The sequence below is a fragment of the Rhinolophus ferrumequinum genome, chromosome 24 (assembly GCF_004115265.2).
Source record: "Rhinolophus ferrumequinum isolate MPI-CBG mRhiFer1 chromosome 24, mRhiFer1_v1.p, whole genome shotgun sequence".
Lineage (NCBI taxonomy): Eukaryota > Metazoa > Chordata > Mammalia > Chiroptera > Rhinolophidae > Rhinolophus > Rhinolophus ferrumequinum.
Window position 1 is genome coordinate 43,008,134 of NC_046307.1, and position 24,755 is coordinate 43,032,888.

At 58.2% G+C, this 24,755-nt stretch overlaps 1 protein-coding gene across 6 annotated transcripts in view; it reads left to right on the top strand.

Annotated features, from left to right (window-relative positions):
• The window catches only part of CARD11 (caspase recruitment domain family member 11), a 91,619-nt gene extending 67,548 nt beyond the window's left edge, over positions 1-24,071 (top strand). For 4 of the 6 annotated variants that reach the window (XM_033096796.1, XM_033096793.1, XM_033096792.1 and 1 more), the window contains exons 7-25: positions 3-155; positions 625-750; positions 1,282-1,479; positions 3,250-3,426; positions 4,294-4,345; positions 5,952-6,034; positions 7,125-7,225; positions 8,154-8,206; positions 10,149-10,281; positions 10,883-11,084; positions 11,463-11,589; positions 13,842-14,082; positions 14,593-14,689; positions 15,129-15,224; positions 16,800-16,935; positions 17,698-17,877; positions 20,231-20,355; positions 21,786-21,901; positions 23,423-24,071. In XM_033096796.1, the coding sequence (XP_032952687.1) occupies positions 3-155; positions 625-750; positions 1,282-1,479; positions 3,250-3,426; positions 4,294-4,345; positions 5,952-6,034; positions 7,125-7,225; positions 8,154-8,206; positions 10,149-10,281; positions 10,883-11,084; positions 11,463-11,589; positions 13,842-14,082; positions 14,593-14,689; positions 15,129-15,224; positions 16,800-16,935; positions 17,698-17,877; positions 20,231-20,355; positions 21,786-21,901; positions 23,423-23,627 (2,601 nt within the window). In that variant the 3' untranslated portion in view covers positions 23,628-24,071. Of the gene's footprint in view, positions 1-2; positions 156-624; positions 751-1,281; positions 1,480-3,249; positions 3,427-4,293; positions 4,346-5,951; positions 6,035-7,124; positions 7,226-8,153; positions 8,207-10,148; positions 10,282-10,882; positions 11,085-11,462; positions 11,590-13,841; positions 14,083-14,592; positions 14,690-15,128; positions 15,225-16,799; positions 16,936-17,697; positions 17,878-20,230; positions 20,356-21,785; positions 21,906-23,422 lie in introns of those variants that run through there. The other 2 variants (XM_033096791.1, XM_033096795.1) reach the window with 2 other exon arrangements.
• The last annotated feature ends 684 nt before the right edge of the window (positions 24,072-24,755 follow it).

The window sequence follows — 24,755 nt, forward strand, 5'->3', positions numbered from 1 at the left end:
AGGCCGGGAAGCGCAGCCTTCCAGACTCCGACAAGGCCATCCTGGACATCCTGGAACATGACCGCAAGGAGGCGCTGGAGGACCGGCAGGAGCTGGTCAACAAGATCTACAACCTCCAGGAGGAGGTCCGCCAGGCCGAGGAGCTGCGGGACAAGGTAGGAGCGCTGGGCGATGGGGCAGCCCCTCCCCTTGTGCCCCTGGGCTGCCCCTGTCACCAGGGAGCCCCTGTGCACTCACGGGAGTTAGCACGACTCCCCGACCCCACTCTCTTTCTGACCCGGGCACAAACTCCCTGCGCTTCCAGCCTCCGCACCCTCATAGTCATTTGTCAATGACTGTCTTCCCCTCCCGACTGAAGGCCATGGGATGACACTCACAGTGTCTACACTGTGCCCCAATACGTTCCTCGGCACATAGTAGGTCTGAAGCAAATGTCAGTTAATTGACTGGCCCACTATCGTGCTCCCTGCGAGTCAGACAGCTGGATCTCGGAAGGATAGGCGATGTAGGGAGGGACAGGCCAGCTCTGGCCGGCTGGCCAGCAGAAGGGCACTAGAAACCCCCCCCCAGCCCTGACCAGTGGGTGCCCTGCCGCGCGTGCTGATTTCCCCCTGTGACCCGCAGTACCTGGAGGGGAAGGAAGACCTGGAGCTGAAGTGCTCGACCCTGGGGAAGGACTGCGAAATGTACAAGCACCGCATGAACACAGTCATGCTACAGCTGGAGGAGGTGGAGCGGGAGCGCGACCAGGTAGGGCGGCCGGGTGGCCAGCGGGGCGTCTCGCCTAGTGTCATGTCAGCACACAGGAGATACTCATGAATCCAGCTTCCTTGTTGCCATTTCAAGATGAATTCCATCCAAAAGGCTTTCATAATTCACAGGCATTTGGATATGGTGGGGGCCTGAGCTGAGCTCCAACAGCGCATGTGACAGTGTGGTCTGTAGAGTAAGGCAGCCACGTTCAGGCCCTGCCGCTCATCAGTGTGTGACTGCAGGCAAGCTCCCCTCCCCCGGCCTCAGTGGCCCCCATCTGTAAAATGGGAAGAATAATAACAGCACTAACGAGACACTGCACCAGAGCTCTGAGCACGGGGCCTGGCTCATAGTAGGGGCCGGGCAGATGGCAGCTGGGGCGCAGTTTGATGGTGATTGGCACCCAGGAGAGGGCGTCAAGGAAAGAGCAGGCGACTGTGCCGCTGACGCCCGGGCAGGGCCACGTCCCGGATCGGATCTGCTTTGCTTGGGGTGAAGAGCTAAGTGGCCTGTCCCCCTCCCTGGCAGGCCTTCCATTCCCGGGATGACGCACAGACCCAGTACGCACAGTGCTTAATCGAGAAGGACAAGTACAGGAAGCAGATCCGCGAGCTGGAGGAGAAGAATGACGAGATGAGGATCGAAATGGTCCGGCGGGAAGCCTGCATTGTCAACCTGGAGAGCAAGCTGCGGCGCCTCTCCAGGGACAGCGGCAGCCTCGACCAGGTGGGGCGGGCTGTCTGTGGCCCCATCCGGAGCCCAGGCCCTCACAACACCCCAGTGGCGCCCAGGGTCCTCACCTCCCTGTGGTGGCTCTTCAGACATTTGAAGCCAGAAGTCCACCCTTCCTACCACACCCAGAATGATCCATGGCCGCGAACCTTCTGTGTGTCTGTGTAGTGAAGGGTGGAAGCGATTAACTTGGAAGTTAGAAAACGCAGGTGAAAACCCTGGCTGGGCCGCTTTCTGGCTGGGCGATGTCAGTCAGGTCACTTCACCAAGTAGCTTCATCTCCTTCTCAGCTGACCACAGCCAGCCACTGGCCTCCCGTTGGGGTCCCCCCACCATCTGGACGGTCACCAGGTTTAAGATGCCCTGCTCCCATTAAAGCCTATGAGGAAACTGTCATTTATGGGCAGTTTGAAGTTCACAGTACACATCCCAGCAGGGACCGGGAAGTCAGAAATGAGTGAACGCAGCCGTCAGCGCGGTGGTGCTGTTGTGTAGCATGGCTTTGAGTGCTGTCGTGTGCAGACGTGGTGCTTAGTGCCTTCTGTGTGTGGTCTTATTTAACCCACAGGACTGTCCTACCAGGAAGGTCCAATTACTGCCCTCATTTACCACGGGAGGAACCCAGCCACAAGCAGCCGACTAGCTTGCCTGAGGCCCCTAGTCAGTGGCCTGGGGAAACCAGTATGAGATGCTTCCCCGCTCCTCAGGGCTCCCATCCAGCTCCGCAGGCAAATCCAGGAGCGTGGCGTTTCAACAGTGTTGTAAATTACCCCGAAGGGGTGCTGTGGAGCGGGGTGGAGGGCTGTGCTCCCCAAGGTTTCAGGAAAGACTCCTATAGGAGAAGCCCTTGATTGCCTCGGGACCTCCACTTGGAACCCTGTCCCCAACCTCACCTGGCTGCATCCTGCCCCGGCTGGACTCGGCCTTCACTGGCCCCATAGTGGAAACCAGGAGCTTCTGTGTTATGGGTCCAGCCTTTTCAGCATTTTGTGCTCAGGCAGGAACTCCCGGAAGGTCCCTCTGTTTGTCCAACACTTGGCACACTGCCCGATGCAGGGTAGACCCTCAGGAACTTCTGCGAATGTATGAGGGAAAGATGGGGCCCCAGGGACAGCAGGAGCAAAGGCCGGGGGGTGTGGCACCCAGGGCAGGCCGTCGGCAGCCAGGACTGGCAGTTCTGTCATCTGCGGAGTGGGAGGCGGGGCAGGCTGGAGGGGCAGCAGGAGGGGGCAGGCGGGCAAGGACCTATGAGGCCGGTGGCTCTGGGACCATGAAGGGTTTGTGCCGGGAAGCAGGGCAGAGCCCTGGCCTAGGGGGCTGGGGGGCGTGGGGAGCAGTGGGACTTCCTGAATGCTGTTGCCCGTCAGCTTCCGACGAGGGATCCAGAACCCTGAGGACAGGGTCTGAGCCGTTCGTACCGTTACTCTGTCATTCGGCAGTCCTTTGTGTTTGTAGCGCCGGCCTGCGGCTGGAGGCTGGGAATATGACATGGCCTCGAAGTAAAGGTCCAACGGCAGCCCATGGCGTCCCTTTACTACGGGCGCGAGGCCTGCTCCAGGCCCCTGGCCAGAGGCTTGTGAGGAGAGAGACTGACGCTGCAATGATAGCCTTGGCGCGCGGGTGGCCGCAGGGTCCGGGAAGAGGTGCAGGCCGTCCAGCGTTTCAGGCTGGGGTCCCCACGGAGTGAAGGCCCCATTCGCAGAGTGGTGTCTGCCTGCGGGCTGCTCCTCACGCTCCGTCACCAGCCCCGGCTTCTCTCTGCAGAGTCTGCCCAGGAACCTGCCAGTCACCATCATCTCTCAGAACTTTGGGGACGCTGGCCCCAGGACCAACGGGCAGGAAGCTGACGATTCTTCAACCTCAGAGGAGTCGCCGGAAGACAGCAGATACTTCCTGCCATACCACCCACCCAAGCGCAGGATGAACCTGAAGGGCATCCAGGTACTTGCTTGCCTCCGGCCCGGGGCAGGGGTCCTGGAGCCCCGGCAGACGGGCCAGGCGTGGCACGACCACAGGCTGCGGCCCCCAGACCCCACACGGGCCTCCACTGATGCAGCCCTGTCGATGGAGACTGTGCCAACGCCAGCTTCACTTGTTTGTTTTGACCAATGCTCCCATTTCTTCCAAATATAGTAGGAGAGGGAGAGAGAGAATATGAAATAAGCATTATTTCCAAATTCATGTGTTTGTTCACATGTCAACTGAGCAAATGGCTGTGCCGAGCACCATTTGGGAGCTGGGCTCCAGCAGTGATCCTGTCTGCTTTGCTCAGTATCCATGGCACACAGCTGACTGGATGGGGAGAGAGAGAGTGAGACGGTCTCACGTGATGGGCCGTGAGCAGCAGGGCTGCCAGGGCCCTGCTCCCTGCCCCCCCCCCCACCCTGCACACGTGGAGCCAGGGGCAGCATGTCGGACCTCAGCAGGGGAACCGCCAGCCCTCGTGCCGAGTTTGGCCAGCACAGCGGCCCGAAAGCCTCGTCCTTTCCTGAAAATTCCCCTGCATCGTGTGCCAGTTCTGCTCGGCCTGGCACTCCCGCACACCCCACTCCCCTCTGCCACTCTCGTGCCGTCTGAGCCACATCGCACGGCCTCCCGAGGGAGAGCTTGTCTGTACCAGCAGCTGCCGCACTAGCCCTGGGGAGCAGTGCCCCCGAGGTGGGCGTCGTGTGGCTTCTGTGATTCCAGTGGCCACGTGACGAGGGGCTGCATGGGCCTCCATTTACTGATTTCCGTCACTCCAGTGACGTGTGTCTCAGGCCTTGTTTGATTTGTGTCCTCTGTCTTTTCTCTCCCCTCCCCTTTCAGCTGCAGAGAGCCAAATCCCCCATCAGCCTGAAGCAGACATCAGATTTTCAAGGTTAGTGAGACGCCGGGTTCCCTCTCCTGTCTGTCCTTCTGTCTCTCCCACTGTAGCGATCACTTCTGCAGGGTAAACTTGGGAAGGCCTCAGCGCCCCAGCTAGCAGGGAATCCACAGAGTACTTAATGCTGTTTGTCACCAGAGAGGGCAGGGGCTGTGACTGCAGCCACGTCACGTCTATGGTTCCCCCGCCTGCCACACCTCCCTGTGGGCCCATGCGGAGCCCCCATGCGGAGCCCCCATGCGGAGCCCCCAGGCCTTAAGCTGAACTCAGTTGGGGTTTCTGCTCATAGCTCGTCAGCCGGGCGACTGCTTGACCTTCCTCCCCCCGTTGTGGCCGGCAATCCCCGGAGCATGGGGCCACGGTCCTTCCATGAAACCTGGTTCTGCAAGACACACTGTCTTCGGAATTCCCCTCACTGGTCCTCACTGTGACCCTGGAGTGGCAACTGGCTAGCGTGGGTTTGCCCAGGTGACTCAAGCACCTACTGAGTGCCAGGTGCCAGCAGGCCCAAGTGGACACTTGGGGAGTCCATGTCCTCAGGGCCGTCAGTGAGAGGTGGGAAGATCTCTGGACACCTGAGAGAGAGCTTGGAGGAAGGTTGGAGAAGGATCCATCAAGAAAGGGGCGTTAGACTGGACCTGGAAAAGGGAGAATCTCTGCCAGTGGACACCGTGTCTAGAAGGGCACCCCAGGACAGAGCAGGGAGCAGAGAGGGGTGTGGAGCCCCACACTCTGCCATGGGGAATGCTGGGAGTGACTGCAGAGGCCGATGGGACACACGGACAGGCCTGAGGCGTGGACCTCATGCCTCCTAGGGACCACGAGGAGGGTGGGGGAACGCGGATACCAGATCGGGCTGTAGGCCGTTCTCCGGGGAGGGCAGAGGAGAGGCACCTGGGGAAGATGGAGCCCAGTGCAGGGCACCTGTTCACGTCCCTGGTGGCCAGATCAGGTTTCTCAAGGACGTTCTTTATCGGAAGGGAAACATAAAGGGGCTGGGGCTTATGGGAAGGAGAGAGGGTGTTTGCCCAAGAAGAAGGAGAGGGAGCTTATTGGTTCCTCACCACGCCTCTGCGGCTGCCCAGTACAAGGCGCTGGGGCCAGGGAAGTGCAGTGTATGGCCCGTCGCCTCCAGAAGCCCGCAGGCTGGGGTGCGTGCATGCGTCCATCTGCCTGCGCACACACAGCAAGGCGGGACACGGATGGGAAAGCTCACCTCCCAGGACGGGGCCCCCGAAGGAGCGGGAGGGGTGCCCTCATCGGCCCCGCCCCCTGCTCTGGCGGCTCTGTTCCACAGGGGCCATGGGGTTCGTTTTGAGGATGGGATAATGGGCTGGGACATTCCCCCCAGAGAGTGAGTGCTGGCTGGTGACCTTGACTGAGGTCCCCCTGGGCCTGGCTGGGGACATGTTGGTGAACAAGACCAGGCTCCCCTCCAAGAGCCTGCAGTTGGACAGGAAATGAGAAGGAGGAAGTCCTCATGGGAGACAGGAGGCTGAGCCCCCCAGACAGGTCAGCCCCGGGCTCAGTGCTGCTGGGGCTCTCAGTGCCCTGTCCCCTTTCCCTTTCTGCCTCTCCTGCTTCGTCTGGATGAGGACAGGGAGAGGACAGGAAGAAGAAATCCTGGACGTCAGCCCCAGCTCCTCCCGGTCCCTGCCGGTCACCACCTCGTTCTCCAAGATGGTAAGCGTGGTCCCCACCAGCCCCTCCCCACTCCCACATTCCCCCCAAGGCCTTGGCCCCCTTGCTTTCCCCTCCAAGCTGGGCCTGTGGCAGCATCACTCGTATTCTGGGCTGCAGCCCAGGCCATCCTTATGTTTATTTAAAGATGTTTCCACAGCCTCATGATGTATTTACACCTTCTTGCCTCCTCCTTTCCCAATTTAACACTTGGTGGGAGGAAGAGATGGGCCTCCAAGGGGCTGTAGCGAATTGCACAGGCGGCGGAAAATTCTGCTGCAACTTCTCAGCCCCTGGCAACTCCGGCTGCCGAGTGGGGAAGGGGGGCCTGGGCCAAGAGCAGCTGGCGCTGCAGGCACCACACAGCAAAGCTTCGGTGCCCTCTGCCCCAGCCCACACCGCCCCTTGCTCCAGCCCACCTGGGCAGGGCCAGCCAGGGAGTCAGCCGCTATATCCGGTCCCTCCCACAACCAGGCAGCACAAGGCTTGGAATTTAGCATTCTAACCCCGAGGGAAGCCTTGGGAAGCTTGTCAGCTCAGCTTCCAAAATCAGGCCCTGGGGGCCATAAAGATATGACAAGGATGGCTCGTCTGATTGCAGCTGGTGGGGGCAGGGGGACCCAGGCTCTTATTTAAGGCAGTCCTTGCCAGGAGCTGGCAGGTCTAGTTTCAAAAGGTCTACCTCTAGCCCCCATGCTGTGTAGGGGCTTCTGTTGCCCCCCCCCACACACACACACACACACACACACATCAGGTCTTCACCTGGTCCAGAGCCAGTGCCCAAGCCCGGCACAGCCCGGGGACATGGAGCTCGGCCTGGCTCCTGAGCCTTGGCCATTCCCGCCTGTGTCCTCCGCGCCCCGCTCCTGAAGGGAGCAGCTGTGCGAGCAGATGTGCACCCAGCGTGGCTGCCCCAGGCTGAGCGAGCCTTCTCCAGCCAAGGTTACTCTGAGAACCAGCTTGCCGACCCCCACGACTGCATTAGCGGGGACACATCTGAGTTACATTTAGTCCCTGTGTGTACAATATTTATGCCCACGGAGGCATGGGGTATAAGTACCAGCCCGTAACACACCTGTATGTGCGTCTGAAGCAGCCCCACCGGAGCCGTTCCAGCATCATGTCAATCACTGCCGAGCCCCCAGGAAACGACTCCATTGTCAGACGCTACAAGGAGGATGCACCTCATCGGAGGTGGGTGACAGGTGGCGGAAGGAGGCGGGATGTTAGCCGGTGCTTGCATGTGCCACTCAGAACTTACTACCTCAGTCGTCCTCGAGGCCACCTGGAAAGGGAGTCAGGATAGTACCCATTCTACAGATGAGGAGGCTAAGGCTCAGAGAAGGGACGTGCTTTCCAGGGCCACCCAGCAGCTATCAAATGATGAAACCGATGTCACTTTGCCCCATGCTCCCCAGAAGTCAGGCTCCTCTGTCCCAGGGCCCCAGGGCTTGGCTTTTCCTGCTGAAGAGTGAGAGACCTGTGAACGGCCCCCCAACTCCTCCCTGTACCCCTTACCTCTCGGAAACCATCAGTGTCCCCAACAAGGAAAACTACAGGAGAGGTATGCCTGGGCATCCAGATGTTTCCAACCAGCCGGATGTTTGGCACATCACATTCAAAGTCTGACATAGCTGGTTGGTTTCCAAAGGGCCGAGAGCAAGAAGTGGCCAGAGGGGCTGGGTCCACATCTACAGTTCTGCCAAGGGCGTGGTGTGGGCCTCGAGCCAACTGTGGACAACGTAGACCTCTGGGACACACTGACGAGCCAGGTCCCTTCCGGTCCTGGCTCGGGACGGTCAGCTGTTTCAGGCCGGTCACCCAGGGCAGCCCATCGAGTACCAGTGGATGTTAGGTCCTAGTGTCAGAGAAGAAGAGTGAGGGGGAAAGAGCTCGTGGGGCTGGTGGGGACCCTGCCCGCCTGCTCTTCATGCCCCTCCACGCCCTGGCTGACACAACCTCCCAGCGGAGCGTCCGGCCTCATCCGGCTCCCCTGGGTGCACAGGCCTCGCTCCACCTGCTGACCTTCCTTTGCCGTCTGCCCTGCCCACTCTGGAAGCTTCCTTCCCAGGACCATCTCTGACGCACACGTGTTCTCCCCCGTTCTTCCCTCGTCTTGCAGCACGCTTGAAGAAGATAATGAGAGTGGTGGATTCGATGCCTTAGACTTTGACGGTAGGTACCCAGCACATTGGAAACACTTCAGGTGACATCAGCCAGGGCACGGCCATGTCACTCACACCCCGACCTGAGAGGAAGCCCTGCACACAGTAGGTCCTCAGAAAATGGGTGTGGACTGGGTTCCAAGACAGCAGTGGTCAGGTGCTGTCTACACACAGAAGACAGGCCTCTGAGCTGCCTGTGGCCAGAGGCAGACACCGGGAGGAGCCTGTCCTTTGTTTGGTGCGCGGTAGGGACGCCCCAGCTGCTACACACGCGTCCAAGTTAGCTCTGAGTTTTGAAGAAAGAATACATCTCATGATTGTAGACAAGCACCGTGGAAGTGCTGGGCCTGTGTGTACCTGATCCGGTTTAACTGATGCTCAGCAACTTTGCAGAAATGCTATTGTCCCCATTTTACAGAAGAAAAGACAGAGAGATAAAGGAACAGTAGGGTGGGAGGCAGCCTGAAAGCAGGGAGACCTCTTCAGGACCCATATACTACCATGTTTCCCCAAAAATAAGACCTAACCGGAAAATAAGCCCTAGCATGATTTTTCAGAATGACATCCTCTGAACGTAAGCCTCAATGCGTCTTTTGGAGCACAGTTTAATATAAGACCCGGTCTTGTTTTCGGAGAAACACGGCAAACTGTTAACCAGCCTAAACCAGACAAGTACTAGTGGGGAGGGCAAGGCTGGAATTGGGGTGGCGTGGCAATTACGGTTATTTCTCATCCCCTGAAATGGGGGTGTGGGGCAGGTGAGCAGTAGGGAGACCGAGAGTATGTAGTCTCCCTCAGGCAGAGCTGGTGTGACCAGGGGATATTTCCTTGGCCCAGAAGGTGTGTGCAGGGAGCTGGGGACGGGGGCTCGGTCTCCAGGGACAGTGTGTGTGGCACCAGCCCCCACCCCTTACAGCCAGGAGGTCCAGTTCAGCCCAGTACACATTGAGCCCCCACACCTCTCCAGGCCGTTATAAGTGCATGGGACACAACGACGATGTGTCCTTGCCATGGCAGAGCCTTGTGGTACAGCTATGCACAGCGGGCACGACCAGTGCAGATTTACAGACATGGAGCACCTGACTGGAGGGGCAGCAGTGGAAGCGGGAAGTGTTCAGGCCGCTCAGGAGATAGCTGGGCGCCTTGGGGTGGTGGCAGTGCCCCTGGCCCCAACAGGGCTTGCAGCACGGAGACTGCGTCCCCCACCCTGCTTCTACTCCTGCCAGCTGAGGCTGCCAGCAGATAAAATGAAAGATTAGTGTCTCTCCTTAATTGGGGGCCATCAGAAGCTATCAAGTGTTAAAGAGAGGTTAGCACCTAATGGAGGCTGGGTAATGAGAAGAATTGAAGGAGTTTGGAAGGGGAGAGCTGGAGAGAATTCTGGGCAGCCGTCCAAAGCATTCTGCAGTGTCGGGACAAACTCCCTTTGCAGAGGCGCCTGTTATCAGCCCAGAGCAGAGTTTGCAGAGCCTCCAGCGTGAGCTGTGTGCGGTGGGCGTCTTTCTCCCCGGGTCCTTGGGGTCCCACTGAGTTGGGAAGAGGGGCTTCTGTACAGGCCCAATCTCTGCAGTGCCTGCCCCACCCCAGCCCCACAGGCCAAGAAGCTTGTGGATGGTGGTGAAACCTCAGGTGGTCCCAAAACGAAAACACGGACCCCAATTCAAAAACAGAACTAGCAGCTGCTAATGGAAGTCCCCTTTTCCAGATACAAAAAATGGCTCCTTAGAAACCAGCTAGCTGGCCAGCTTCCTAGGAAGAGGGGCTCCTGGGGACGGGATGTCTCTATGGAAGGGGATGCAAGGACTGGACCCGGTGCCCCCCGGAGGCTGTAGGGACAGCTGCCTGATGCCACCCCATTCTCCAAGCTTCCCCGCCCAGGGGAAGATTCCCTGGATAGAGCCCAGGGGCCGCCGACGGCTCCTGGGTCCTGAGGGTGCCCGGCTCCTTTGCAGATGACAGCCACGAGCGGTCCTCCTTTGGACCCCCTTCCATCCATTCCTCCTCCTCCTCCCACCAGTCCGAGGGCCTGGACGCCTATGACCTGGAGCAGGTCAACCTCATGTTTAGGAAGTTCTCTCTAGAAAGGTACTGTGGTCGTGGGAAAGGGGAGGCTGGGGTGGGGGCAGGATGGGGGCAGGGCTGCGCCCTTCCTAGTTCCCCACAAGGGAGACCATCATCGTCACCCTGAACTCCCCTAGAAACTGGGAATCCCAGCATCCCAGAGTCAGCGGTCACTTCCCCTGACCCACAGTCAGGCCCAGAAAGGAAGGGGCTTGTCTGGGGCCACACAGCTTGGTAGAGGCAAGGAAGCAGGACTCCAGTGTCAGGATGGCTCCCCCAGGGACACGCCGAAGGAGTGGGCCGTGCCTATAGTGGCCCTCCTGGTGTGTGAGGAGAAGCAGAGTAGCCAGTGCACCTGGTGCCAGGATCGGGCCCCGTGTGCCACCTCAGGTCTCCCAGCCAGCGTCTCCCATTGGTCACGGCCAGTAGCCAGGAGGGCAGCTCAGCTGCTTGACTGTTTTCACAGCAGGAGCCAGTTGCCAGCTGTCTCTCACACTGGCTGCTTTTGCAACTCCTTGGGCAACTGACAGCCCAGGAGGCTGCACGTGAGGCCTGCCCTCTGGTGTGTCCTGGAAGAGGTGTCCTGACTCCAAGTGCCTGACTCCTGTTTTGTTTCCTGACCCAGACCCTTCCGGCCGTCTGTCACGTCCGTGGGGCACGTACGGGGGCCCGGGCCCTCGGTGCAGCACACCACGCTGGCCGGCGACAGCCTCATCTCCCAGCTCACCCTGGTCGGGGGCAACGCACGAGGCTGCTTCATCCACTCAGTCAAGCCGGGCTCCCTGGCTGAGAAGGCAGGCCTCCACGAGGGCCACCAGCTGCTGCTGGTGAGAGGCTGGGTGCTGGGGGCGGGGGAGGCAGTACCGCTCAAGTGCTCTCCCTGCCTGTCCCTGTGTTCTCTGCCCAGCTGACAGGACCATCCCCACACCCAAGCCTTGCACTGAGTTGGGATTCCTGGCCAGGAGGAGGGAGCTGGAAGGTGCAGGGCTGTCAGCGCCTCCGCAGGGGTCCCTGGCCAGGCTCTTCTCTCTGCAACTCCTTACTTGCTTCTGGAGCCTGTGCACATGTATACACGTGTGCTCCGGGTGGCAAATGGCCCGTATGGGGTACGCTGAGCTTGTCAGTGTTCGGGGGAGGTGCTTTTATTTCCCGTGGAGCAAGCAGTGTCACCCATGGGGCCGAGGAACAATGTCTTTGCTCTCTAGCTAGAAGGCTGCATCAAAGGTGAGAGGCAGAGTGTCCCCTTGGAAACGTGCACGAAGGAGGAGGCGCACTGGACCATCCAGAGGTGCAGTGGCCCTGTGACACTGCACTACAAAGTCAACCAGGAAGGTGAGGCTCACCTCCAGACCCCCCTGCCTCCCTGCATGGCCCCCAGACCCCCCTGCCTCCCTGCATGGCCCCCAGAAACCCCTGCCTCCCTGCACGGCCCCCAGACCCCCCTGCCTCCCTGCACTGGCGGGGGCCCTGGACAAGCGTCCTCTGCTTATTCATCTGTTCAGTGGGAGGCACAAGCCAGTCCAGCCCCGTCAGGAGGCTGTGATGAGCCGGTGTGGGAGGGTAGGCAGGGAAGGGCACAGACACAAGCACACGCGCACACACCTGCCCTGGCACATCTCTGGCTCCGGCACAAGCAGACTGCCGGACCCGGCAGGAGGAGGCGAGGGCCCCCAGCGAACAGCCGCGTCCCTGCCTGGCCCGGTGCATCGTCTCCCTGGCAGCTTGAAGCTTGCCTTCTCTGTCCGGCTTTCCAGCCTTGACATCAGCAGCGCCTGTGGGGTGGCCTCTCTGGCACAAGCAGGGCCATTGAGCCACACTGAGGGCCAGGCCTCGCCCCGCCTTCTGCTCTGGCCCCCAGCAGCAGCTTCATTGAGTCGCCTCTTCCTTGGCCAGGAGTCCTGGGCAGCGAGCACTGAGCTTTGTCCTCCATTTCCACAGCCTGCGTTCTCCTTCTCACCTCTGGGTTTTTTCCTGCATGATTATCTCTGCAGCTGGATCTTATTTTTAACCACCAGGGCTCATGAATGTTTCAACAGAGCATAAATAGCCACTTTCCTCTAGCCGTTCCCCACTGCCACCTGCCCACTCGCGTTCCCTCCTGGCAGTGCCCAGTCGGTGAGGAAGGTGTAATGCTGCTCTGTCCCCAACAAAGCTCCCCCTCCTCGCAGGGGGAGGCTCCTCCCGTCGCCCTGGCCTAGCCTCTCAGCCCCGCAGAAAGTCTGTGGGCGGTGCCCTGGCCACGGATGGGCAGAGCCAAGAACACAGTGTGAGCAGTGCCCCCCAGAGTTGTGCAGTGGCATCGCCCCGCCGTCTGGGATTCACTGAAGCCAAGGCTCCCTCTGGCAGGGTCCCAGAGGCCGTTTGTATGGCCTCTCCTCCCAGGTGACAGCTCAGATAGTGATGAACGTTCATATGACCCAGTGGGTGGGAGGGACCTAAGCAGGAGTCCCCCATTTCTCCATGAATATGATCAGACAACCCCGCTGGCTCAAATCTCCCGGCACATGTGCTGTGGACATTCGATGAGCGATTTCTGAGCCTGGCTATGAGGACCATTTGAGTTTCCACTGTGTCACGCAGCTCTACACATAGGGCTGATTTCAGGAATGATACAGATTTATGTCACAGACATTCACTTTGCAGCATTTATTGTGTTCATGATTTATGCCCTGCTTCCTTCCAGAGGGATCTGTAAATAAGGTTAACATCATGGTGTTAAATAAGGTTAAAACAACATACACCATGGTCCTACCACTTCAGAAAACCACTGGGTAGTATTATGAAGGCTAACTGTATACACAACAGTGACCTGATAATTCTACTTCTGTGATACACACCAAGAGAAATGAGTACATGTGTCCACCAAAGATACATAGAATGTTTACAGCAGATTTATCCATAATAGCCAAAAACTGGCAATGGCACAGATGTGTACGTGAGAAAGCAGAAACCGACACCGGAGTGCTACGCAGCAGTGCAAAGGAGCACAGGGTGCTGCAGTGCGGCAGGCAGCACGTGACGCGCACACGTGACGTTGAGCAGCAGAAGCCAGACACAAAAGAGCACCTACCGTTTGCTTCTGTTTATGTGCAGCGAGGCACAACTGGTCTGTGGTGACAGGCTAGCGGTTACCCGGGAAGCGTACTGATGGGTTGTGAGACAGGACTCTGAGTGGTACTTGCCCACGTGTGTACATTTGTGGGAATTTATCAAGCTGAATACTTAAGAATGATGCCATTTACTGTATGTACATTATGCATCGATTAAAGGAAAGAAATGAAAATACAAGCACCGTGTAGTTGGGGAGACGTGGACATTGTAGCACAGATAGATTTGTTGCAGCGTGGCACAAAATGTAACTCTGAGCTTCTTGGCAGCCAAGACAAAGAGGGAAACCGATAAACACTATAGCTACTCATTCGTCGGAGAGGACAGGTGTTTCCCTGGCCACCAGCTTCGGCAGGAATCACTGGCTGCGTTATCTGGGGGCAGCAACAAGGGGACTTGCTCCAGGAGGCGACTCGGCGGTGGGACGCCCTTCCCCACTGATGGCTGGAGCTGCTTTTCCCTCTGCCCTTCCACAGGGTACCGGAAGCTGCTGAAGGACATGGAGGAGGGTCTGATCACCTCCGGGGACTCCTTCTACATCCGGCTGAACCTGAACATCTCCAGCCAGCTGGACGCATGCTCCATGTCCCTGAAGTGTGATGACGTCGTGCACGTCCGTGACACCATGTACCAGGACCGGCATGAGTGGCTTTGTGCGCGGGTCGACCCTTTCACAGACCAGGACCTGGACATGGGCACCATACCCAGCTACAGCCGGTGAGGCCAGGACCTGGGCGGGGCTGCCTGTTCAGCGGAGAGGCCCCCGTTTCCGCCTCCTCCTGGAAGCTTCCCCTCCCTCCCCAGGGGTGTTGCTGTCACTCGTCCCAGCGCACCTTCTCTGTCGTTCCCAGACAGCTGGGTGCTCGGTTCCATAATTACACAGTGGTCACTACATGTAACTACTCTGGCCTGAGCCTCAGCGTCCCCCTGACCAGACACACAGGCATCCATAAAGCAACTATAGACTCCGAACAGCACTGCTCAGGCCAGCCCTGCAAGGGCAGTGTAGGCAGACTCCATTCACAAATGAGGAAACCGAGGCTCAGAAGTGCTTTGCCGGCTGTGGTAATGAGTCAGTGCTGGGGGGCAGGATTCAGGGCCATGGCTCCGTGTTGTCCCTGGGTGCCCAGGGGCGCAGAGCTCGCACCTGCACAGCGCCCCCTGCCCAGGGCTGGCCTTGGGGTGCGCTCCAGCCTGAGGCGCCACCCAACCCTCTCGCCTGCCCAGAGCCCAGCAACTCCTCCTGGTCAAGCTGCAGCGTCTGATGCACAGGGGCGGCCGGGAGGAGGCCGACGCGGCACACCACACCCTGAGGGCGCTCCGGGTAGGTCACCGGCGGCCGCGCCCCTCACACCTCCTCCTGCTCCTTTTTGGAGGGGTCACCAATGAGAGCCGTTCCTTGCACTGGGGTGAAGGGTGACTGGGGACTAGATTCTCAGGAACGGGACACCCCCTCCAAAGGAGCCCACCCTCTGCACCCTCCCCAGCCTCTGACTTTAAAGGTGACCGTGATGGCTGAGCCAGGACTCTCGGTCCACGTGGGCCTCCTGTCGGACGTCTGGTCTGTGGGAACAAGTCTCGGGCACCTCTACCCTTCCGACGCCCCGCCCCCAACACTTGACACTTGATCCCATGACTGTCGCTTTTCCCCCTTTAGCACAGAGGGGCTTTGGAGGGGCTTCGGGACACATTTCTGGTTTACAGTGCTGCTCAAGTGTCCTGCCAAACCCAGTGGGACTGACTGATGGATAAACTCATTTCAGAACGCTCTACAGCCCGAAGAAGCGCTTTCCACCAGTGACCCCCGGGTCAGCCCCCGCCTCTCCCGAGCAAGTTTCCTCTTTGGCCAGCTCCTACAGGTAAAGCCCTCCAGAGCACCTGCCTCTGGACTGCAGTCCCATATTCTGTGGCTCTGCCCTCGCCCCACCGAGAGGAGAGGCTGTATCAAAATGAGAGCACGCCACTTGCAGCTCTGCACAGTGCCTCTCCTCTCCCATCCCGTTTTTCCTCACAGTGACAGGTCAGTAGACGGTCTCTGCACCTGTTGGAAGCAAACCCCGCTTTCGTAAAAAATGTGAAGAAACTTATGGCTGAAAAACACTTAACCTCGCTGTTAAAATACTAATAGAAAAATCAGAAACCGTATATCAGGAAAGGAAAACAAACGTTGCAGATGTCTGGTTCAGTTTAGTCCCTCCAATTGAGCGTTAAATTTATCTGTGAGCATCCCAGCAGCCCAGGAAAAAGGGGAATCCCAGCAGATTCTGTAAATCTTATCGAACCACTGAAATATTTTAGCTCTTTGGAACCAAGAGCTAAAAGAATTTTCCCTTATACTTAATTCTAAAAGGAATTTTTTTCCATGGATCATTAGCCAAGGAACACTGAGTAGTGTAGTGAGAGCTTCAGAAGTGATCCTACATAAATACTGTGAACGCACTCTGTGTGGCCGTTCTGTGTCACGAGCTAACGAAAGTTGAGAGAGTAATATTAAGATGTGACCCTGTGAGGATGTTCCTGTGTAGATACTGTGCTAATTAGGTCCCCGTGGAGCTAGTATGTCACTCCACTGCTTTGTCCTGATGCTGGAACAGAGGAAACCCAGAGAGAGTTAATGGTGAGACCCCAAAACCCAGGTGGATGCAAACAGGTGGCAGGAAGACATAGGCGGAAGGGAGCCTGCCAAAGCCTGCGGGGCTCCTGAGGGCAGGGCCACATGAGACCACAGTCTGCCCACAAGTCATGAACAGTCCAAAACCTTGAGCATCATCTAAGGGCCGGCAAGCAGAGCTGGCCCAAGATCCCGGCTCCCTGATTCTTCTCCCTGCAGAAAGAGCGTGTGAAGAGACTCAGAGTGCCCCAGGGAATACGGTGGGAACCTGGCTTCTGTGTCCACCATTGGGGCGTCCCTTTCCACCCTCTAGGACTCATCTCTGAACTGTAGAAGGGAGCAGGCGCTCCCCCGGAAGTCGGGTACCGAGGCAGGGACTGTGGAGAGCAGTATCCTGGGAGGTGAAGTCATGCCCGCGCCAGCTGGGCAGGCTGCCAGCGGGGCTCCCAGCCAGGGCCTTTAGCCGCTGGGTTCTCCAGGTCCCACCTTGCCCGCAAAGACTGACACCCGGTTCCCCAGGAAGGTAGCGGGGAATGCAGGAGGGACCTCGGGGGGCCTGCTCAGGACCAGCCCTCACAGGCCCCATGTCTGGGTGAGGAAGGACACGTGGGCGTTTGTCCACTTGATTACATAATGCCACCCAAACAGCTAAAGGACCCGCGCGACCTGCTAGGTACCTCCTGTTTTCACAGGGGAAGTGACAACCCAGGCCCTGGGCAGAGCTGGGACCTGAGCACAGGTCTGCCCAGGTCAGGGTCGAGGCGGCTCGGTCAGGTTAGACACGAAGTGGGGACAACAGCTGTGTCCGCCCCTCTGTCCTCAGTTCGTCAGCAGGTCAGAGAACAAGTACAAGCGGATGAACAGCAACGAGAGGGTTCGCATCGTTCCCGGGAGCCCACGGAGCGGCCTGGCCCGGCCCTCGCTGGACGCCACCAAGCTCCTGACCGACAGGCAGGAAGGTAGGGCCCCGACCACAGGGCCCTCCTGCTCCCACCGGCCCGGTGGCCTTGGGTCCCGTGAGGAGGCCTGGGACATCTGCTCCCTCAACATGGGGTACTGCCTGGGGCGGACCTTCCCGGCCTTGGCTGGGGGGACCACACAACCCATAGCACGGCAGCCAGCCAGCATCCGCTGGAGCTGGTGTGCACCCAGACGCGTGTTAATTGGAGCTGTTTGCTGTGGAGTGTTTGCTTATTGATTTCTTTCCCCAGTGCGTACTCTGGCCATTTATCAAGCCGGCGAGGGGCCGCCATTGCACAGTTCTCTGTGGAAGGCCCGGCTGATGGCCAGAGGAGGGCCTGGGCTTCGGGAATGGGGACAGCCAGGTCAGGGGTGAAGTAAACGACAAGCGTCTGGTTTCTAGGGAGGCTCCTTCAGCTGCTGGGGCCCCTCCAGCCCTGCCCGGAGGATCGAAAGGTGGAAATGATGCCCTGCCACTCCCTGCCTCAGCCCTGGGGGCCTTCCAGGCTTCCTGCAGTGAGCCATGAGCCGCTGCTGGCCGGCCCTGCCACCTCGTGGGCTCCAACCGTCCCCTCACTGTCCTTCCTTTGCCCAGGCCACTCTCGCTCCCCCTCTCCTCACTGTCCAAGCCCCTGCTCAGAGCTGAGCGCCTTCCGAAGTGACCAGACTTGGTGTTTGTGACACACTGCTTGTCTGCCTCCCGCCACCACGGGCCTCCCCGGTAGGGGCGTGACAGCCAGCTCTCTCCTGTCGCCTCCCAGAGCTGGACCCCGAGAGCGAGCTCAGCAAGAGCCTCAGCCTGATACCCTACAGCCTGGTGCGCAACTTTCGCTGTGAGCGCCGCCGGCCCGTGCTCTTCACACCCACCATGCTGGCCAAGGCGCTGGTCCAGAAGCTGCTCAACTCGGGGGGCGCCATGGAGTTCACCATGTGCAAGCCAGGTGAGCACCTCACATGCAGCCGGAGTCCCCCACTAGGTCACATCGCTTAGCGGGGGCAGGAGCAGATGGAGCAGTGAAGGAGCAGCTGCACTCCTCCTGGCCCGGTGTGGACAGGGGGGTCTGCGTCCCACACCCCCCTCTCCAGGTTCACTGTGGTCCCTTGTACTCTGAGGGTGTTAGGGCGAGAGTCGCAGCATCAGCCAGGAAACTCAGCTTGGGGTTCCCACTCTGGGCCATTATGTGGCGGCGAGCCACCCGCCGCTGTGGGCTCCTGCGTCCCCAGCTGACAGCAGGACAGAGTGAGGGGCCCCAGTCCTGGCAGCACACCAGCATCGCCCTCGGTGTCATCTGTACTTGGCACTGACGGCCAGGCCCACCTGGACCAGTCGCATGCCGGCATCCAGGGATTATTGTAGCGGCAACAAAGTCAGTGTAACATAAAACTTCCCATCTTAACCGTTCAGTGGCGTTAGGTACATTCACATTGTTGGGCACCATCCGTCTCCAGAACTTTCTCATCTTCCCAAACTGGCATTCTGTCCCCATTCATCCCTAACTCCCCCACCCCCAGCCCCAGGCACCACCATCTACTTCCTGTCTCTGTGAATGTGACCCCTAGGTCCTCATGTCAGTGGGATCACACAGTGTGTCCTTTGTGACTGGCTGGTTTTATCAGCACAGTGTCCTCAGGGTCCGTCCACACTGTAGCAGGTGTCAGTGTCCTTCCTTTTAAGGCTGAGTAACGTCCACTGTGTGACTGGACCGCATTTGTCTGTCATTCACCCGTCAGTGGACACCGGGCTGCTCCCGCCTCCTGGCGCCTGTGCACAGCGCTGCTGTGGACGTGGGGTGCAGGTATCTTTGAGACCCCGCTTCCGGTTCTTTTGGGCGCAGACCCAGGAGTGGAATCGCTGGGTCACATGGTGGTTCTGTGTTTAATTATTTGAGGACCCTCCACACTGTCCCCCACGGCAGCTGCACCATTTCACGTCCCACCAGTGCGCACAGGGCTCCATTTCTCCACGTCCTTGTCAGCACTTGTTATTTTCTGTTTTCGTTTTGTTTTTTTATAATAACCACCTTAGTGGATGTCAAGTAGGGGTGTCAAGGTTTTAAATCAACTTTTTGGGGTGTAGTTTACATACAATAAGATAGATGCCCCATTTTACGTGCAGTTGAATGAGTTGGAACGAATGTATACATCCCTAGCACCACAGCCATGACCAGATACAGAACATGGAGTCTCCCTAAAAGTTCCCTAGGGCCCCCTTACAGTCACGTCCCTCCCCAGGCACTGGAGACGTGTTCCCTGTCACACAGTAATTTGCATTTTCTACAGTTTTCTCTGAGTGGGATCACACAGTGTAGAATCTTGTGTATCTGGCCCCTTTCACCCAATAGTGATTTTGAGACTCGTGCAGACGTGTCCCTCAGGAGTCATTTATTTTAAGCTGCCCCAGTGGTTCTCATGCTGTGGGCTCTCACAGGCCAGCCTGGACCTGCTCCATCCTTCTCATTTCGCAAACAGAACCTGAGGCCCACAGAGGTTAAAGACGTGTTCAGGGTCACCCAGCAAGTGGGGGGGGGCCTCCAATATGGACCTCCTCCTCCAGGAAGCCTGCCTGCTCCCCTCCCCCCAGACCCTCATACTTCCTCGATGCTTCCACAATAAGTGGCCCAACATGCACCCACTAAATTGTTTTATAATTATCTGTATCCCGTATTCTTCTCCTCCGCTAGGTTGCAGTTTTTCAAGTACGACAGCTACGTTTTTAACCATAGTTTTATTCTTAATGTCTGGTCCTCGGTAGGTTTTTAATAAATATTAAATTATTAAATTAATAGGTAGGTGGATATATGGGTGGATAGACAGAGTAATGGATCAATGTATGCGTAGGTGGACGGATGGTGGATGGATGGATGAATGGTGGGTAGACAGATGGACGGTGGGTGGGTGATGGACGGATGGTGGATGGATGTTGGGTGGATAGACGGGTGGATGGATGGACGAGTGGAGCGGGAAATCCTCAATGATACGCAAGTGGTGGTCAGTATTGCATCACAGTGTCTAAGCTGCTTTGTCCAATAAAACATATTGCTGAGAGACCAAACCACAAGTATTCACTAACCAGCAGTTCTGTGGGTTGCCGGGGGGAGTGTGCAGAAGTGTGTCCTGACCCTGCCCCCCGAGAAGCCTTGCGGTCTAGTGGAGGAGACAAGATTCATTTACACGTGTCCAGAAGGGACCGGGATGCACCACTATGCAGCCCAGGAGGTGGAGGCAGAGTCTGGATGGCACAGTTGACCCAGGATCCCCTGGTGCCGCCCTCAGAACTGGCCCATCTCTCCACAGATGTTGTCACGAGGGACGAATTCCTCAGAAAACAGAAGACGGACACCATCATCTACTCCCGAGAAAAGAACCCCAACACTTTTGAATGTATCGTTCCGGCCAACATTGAGGCCGTGGCCGCCAAGGTGAGGTGGGGGCGGGGAGGCTGTGATGGGGTGACACCCGCCTGATTCTTTGTGAGGCCCCCACAGCCATGGGCGAGCTCGGGCTGCGGGCTGGCTCCCCCTCTCCTGTTCCCCTTCTCTCTCACCTGCCCCATATGAACTCTCTGCACACCCTCATCTCGGGCTCTGACACACATTTATATCTTGAAACCTTCTAATCCTGACGGCTTCCTAGTGCTGGTGTCCTAGTTCGCATTGTGTGTGTGTGTGTGTGTGTCTGATAACAAAGGCCAGAGACAGAGCAAGTGTGTCAGGCCGAGAGATGGGGAGAACAGGGGTTGACAGATAGCATGTTCGCTAAACGAGGGACAATGGAGCATCAGAGGGCTACTGGCAGCGATATAGGAAAGGTGTCAGCATGCAATTTAGAGTCTTCTGGAGCCGGGGACGCGCCCCTCACCAGCCCTCAGGCATGGGGTCAAGGCTTCGGGAAAGCACAGCTCCCTGCCTGCGGGGGGGGTCGGCCTCGCTGTGGGCAGCGACCTTGGGGGTGTCAGGAGCAGGTGCCCAACCAGGAACTCCGCATTTGCCGTCCAGCTGATGGTCACGCCTGCATTCTCCCTGCGTGGTCATACACAGACAAAAGCATGGGCAGAGCCATCAGCCAGCCTTGGACGGTTGGGTTCTAAACTGTGGGCCGTAGCAGTTTCAGTGGATGGAAAATGCATGTGCGGGGCTGGAGCCGAGGTCACAGTAGCTGAAAAGGTGATGCCATCCAACAAATCCAGGCAGTGGCTGCACTGGTGGTGGGGTGGGGGCAGTGACCAGAAGGAACATGGGGGGTTCTACCTTTGGACCGGGGTGCAAGCTCCAGCACATTCAGTTTGTGAAATCCGCGAGCTTTCAGCTGAGGAATACGTGCTCTTTTCCATATTCGTGTTTCCATGCAGGAGGTTGTTTTCTTAAAGTGACACGTTCAGCAAAACAGGGATTGTCCCTTTTCAGAAGTAATGGGCTTGCGGGCGCCTGGAAGCCCTTGCAGGCGCTTCCAGGACGGTCCAGCCACTGCACCTTGAGGTGTTTCCCACCCCTTGCCGAGTCCCAAGAATGTAGCAGGCAGCCTTGATGCCAACTCTGACCTTTATTAAGACTCGTTCACACCACCTGGCTCACCTTGGGCCTGGTGCCTGGGCTCTGCCAGCACCTGCCTCTGTGCACAGCAGAGTGGGACCGAGTGTCCACAGGAGCGGGGGCCTTGTCCAGAGGAGACCGGGTTCTGTGTCGGGTCTTTCCCTGGTTCGGGCAGTGGTCCTCTGGGCTGTCATCCCCACTCTCTGTCCCCACCCTCTGCCCCTGCATCACGGCTCCTCCCAAGTCCCCCACCGACTGGAGCAGCGGGCTGGGCCCACTGCTGACTGCCAGACACTGACTGCCAGACGCTGTGCTTGCAGAACAAGCATTGTCTGCTGGAGGCCGGGATCAGCTGCTCCCGAGACTTGATCAAGTGCAGGATCTACCCCATCGTGCTCTTCATCCGGGTGTCGGAGAAGAACATCAAGAGGTTCAGGTAGGGGAGGGCGCCGGCCGGAGCAGGCCTGCGTGCTGGGTGCGGTGGTGCGAGGCGGCCTTGCAGCCGGGGGTGTCCAGCCCACGCCAGGCCATTTTATTCCAAATGAGGCAGGAGCCGCTGGAGGTTTGAGCAGATTTGTGACATGATCTAACGGGGGTACCAGGCTCCCTGGCTGCTGTGTGGACATGGGCATTAGGACAGCCGGCAAGAGCTGGGACCCAGACCCTGTCGGGCAGGTGATGAGGAAAGGTGCAGTCGGGGTCCACGCCCAAGGCTGTGCGATTTGCAGAAAAGTTAGCTGCGGGGTTGGACAGAGGAATCGCGATGCTGCTGAGGTTTGGGGCCTGAGCGTGACGTGGCATCATCTCTGGTCCCACACCTCCTCGCACGGTAGACTAAGAGGCCAGCCCACTCCATCCTTTCACCAAATATTTCCTGGGCGCCTGTCAAGTGCCAGGCACTGGGGATCCCGTTAGTGAGCAAATGAGACGAAAACCCCACCTCACACAATCAGCATGGCCGTTATCCCTAACCCGAAACTAGCAAGTGTTGGCAAAGCTGGGGAGAATTGGAACCCTGTTGACGCTGCTGTGGAAAACAGTGTGGTGATTCCTCAAACATTAAACATAGATGACCGTAGGGGCCAGCAGCTCCACTTCAGGGCCTACACTCAAAAGATGTGAAAGCAGGGACTTGAAGAGGTATTCCCACGCCCACGTTCACAGCAGACGTATTCACAGTAGCCAAAAGCTAGAAGCGACCAAGTGTCCCCTGATGCATGAATGGATAAGCAAAATCGGGTCCATCCACACAGTGGGGTGGTCTTTGGCCCTGAAAGGAAGGCCAGTCAGACGCCTGCTCCGACGTGATGCCCCGAGGACAGGCTCAGGGAAATCGGCATAATGTGTTGCAAAAGGACGCACACCGTGTGATTCCACTTATATGCGGTTCCTAGAGGAGTCAGATTCATAGAGACAGGAAGTAGATGGTGGCGCCTGGGGCTGGGGGAGGGGTGGGCATTGGGAGTGACTGTCTCATGGGTAGGAGTCTCAGTTTTGCAAGATGAGAAAGTTCTGGAGATGATGGTGGTGATGGCTGCACAACAGTGTGAATAAAGTTAACACCACGGAACTACACCCTTAAAAGTGGTTAAGATGCTCAATTTTATTCTCTGGGTACTTTGCCACAATTAAAAATTAAAAAGAATGATCTTCTTTTATGTCCCCACCTCTTGGGGTTTCCATAATGCACAGAATGAAAGGGTGCAGTATATAGCGTGCTGGAGGGGAACAGCCGCTCTGGAGAAAGCACAGGGAAGGTGGCGGTCAGCTGGTGATCAGGGGTGGCCCCAGGAGGGCTGGGCAGGCCTCCTGCAGGGGGTGGCCGGGGCGTACTGTGCCACTTCCCGAGGCTCTCCCGGGTGGGCAGGCAGCGGTCCTACAGCCCAGGGAGCAGCCCAGCAGGCCCTGCAGCCTCGCCCCCAGCCCCCCATGCGTCCCCCTCTTCCTCTGCCCACAGGAAGATGCTTCCCCGGCCCGAGACTGAGGAGGAGTTCCTGCGCCTGTGCCGGCTGAAGGAGAAGGAGCTGGAGGCCCTGCCTTGCCTGTATGCCACAGTGGAGGCCGACATGTGGGGCAGCGTGGAGGAGCTGCTCCGGGTCATCAAAGACAAGATCGGCGAGGAACAGCGCAAGACCGTCTGGGTGGATGAGGACCAGCTGTGAGATGGGCCCCCGAGCCTGAGCGGGACATGGCAGTGCTGTGGGGTGTGGGGCAGCCCGTGCCCACAGAGCCCCCCAGCCTGGGGGTTCCGTCCCACCCAGTTAGAGCCCCTCCAGGAGGTCCAGGGGGCACAGGGGAGCATTTGTTCCGCCAGGGCTGACCCGGCTGAGTCTTCCAGCTCTGCTGGCTTTAGTAGGCAGGCAGGGCCCCACAGAGGACACAAAGCGAGGCCGACGCCAGCAGCCCCGAGGGGCCAGAGCAGCAGATGAATGTAACTCAGGGGACAGGTGTACCACATGTTGGGCTGGGACCCTGGAAGCCAGGCACCCGCCTGCCTTCAGGGGGCACAGTGTGCACATCCCAGGCAGCACAGTTCTGGTGAAACAGGAAGTGTGCCATGTTGTGGATTTTCTTGCATTAAAATGTCCCCATTTCCTTGTTTTCAACCATCTTTTCAATTTACTAGTTTGCGGAGGTTTTCAGCTCTTGCCATCTTCCTAACCTGCAAACCAGCAGACTTTCTTCAGGCTCCGTGTCATGTGTGGGGTGAAGGGGGAAGACCAAACATCCCAGTTTTCCCCGGACAGGCCTGATTTACTCCTAACTACTAACAGCACCCCCTTTGCCTAAGATGTGTCCTTATTTGGACAATAAATTGTACTTACCCTGGGGAAGGCCCGTCCTTTCCTGGGCTATTTGGGAGGTCTCTCCATCTGTGCCCCTGCTTCCCCCTGCCTCCGCCCTGAGCCCAGCCTCCCCTTACTCAGCTCTCCCTGCACAAGTTCTCCGTGTCTGTGTGTGTGGTGTTCCTGTGTGCAGTCTCGCTTCATCCTTCCATTCAGGAGGGAGCCTTCGGGATAAGGCTTTGTACTGGGTTTGCCCAGGACATGAGGGTACAGGAAAGCTGTGCTTCCCTCCACAGTGGCTAGCAAAGGTCCCGTGAGTTCTAGAACCATCCTTCTCCTGACCCCCTTGATGCCAACTTTGAAGTATGGACCCAACAGCCCAGGCAAACCAGGCCCCAGCCTGGCCCCACGCTGCGTATTCAGCAGTGGGTAGGTGGCAGGCTGGGGTTCAAACCTAGGTCTGTGTGTTTGTGGGATCTGTGGGAGCCACTGCTAGTTGACAAT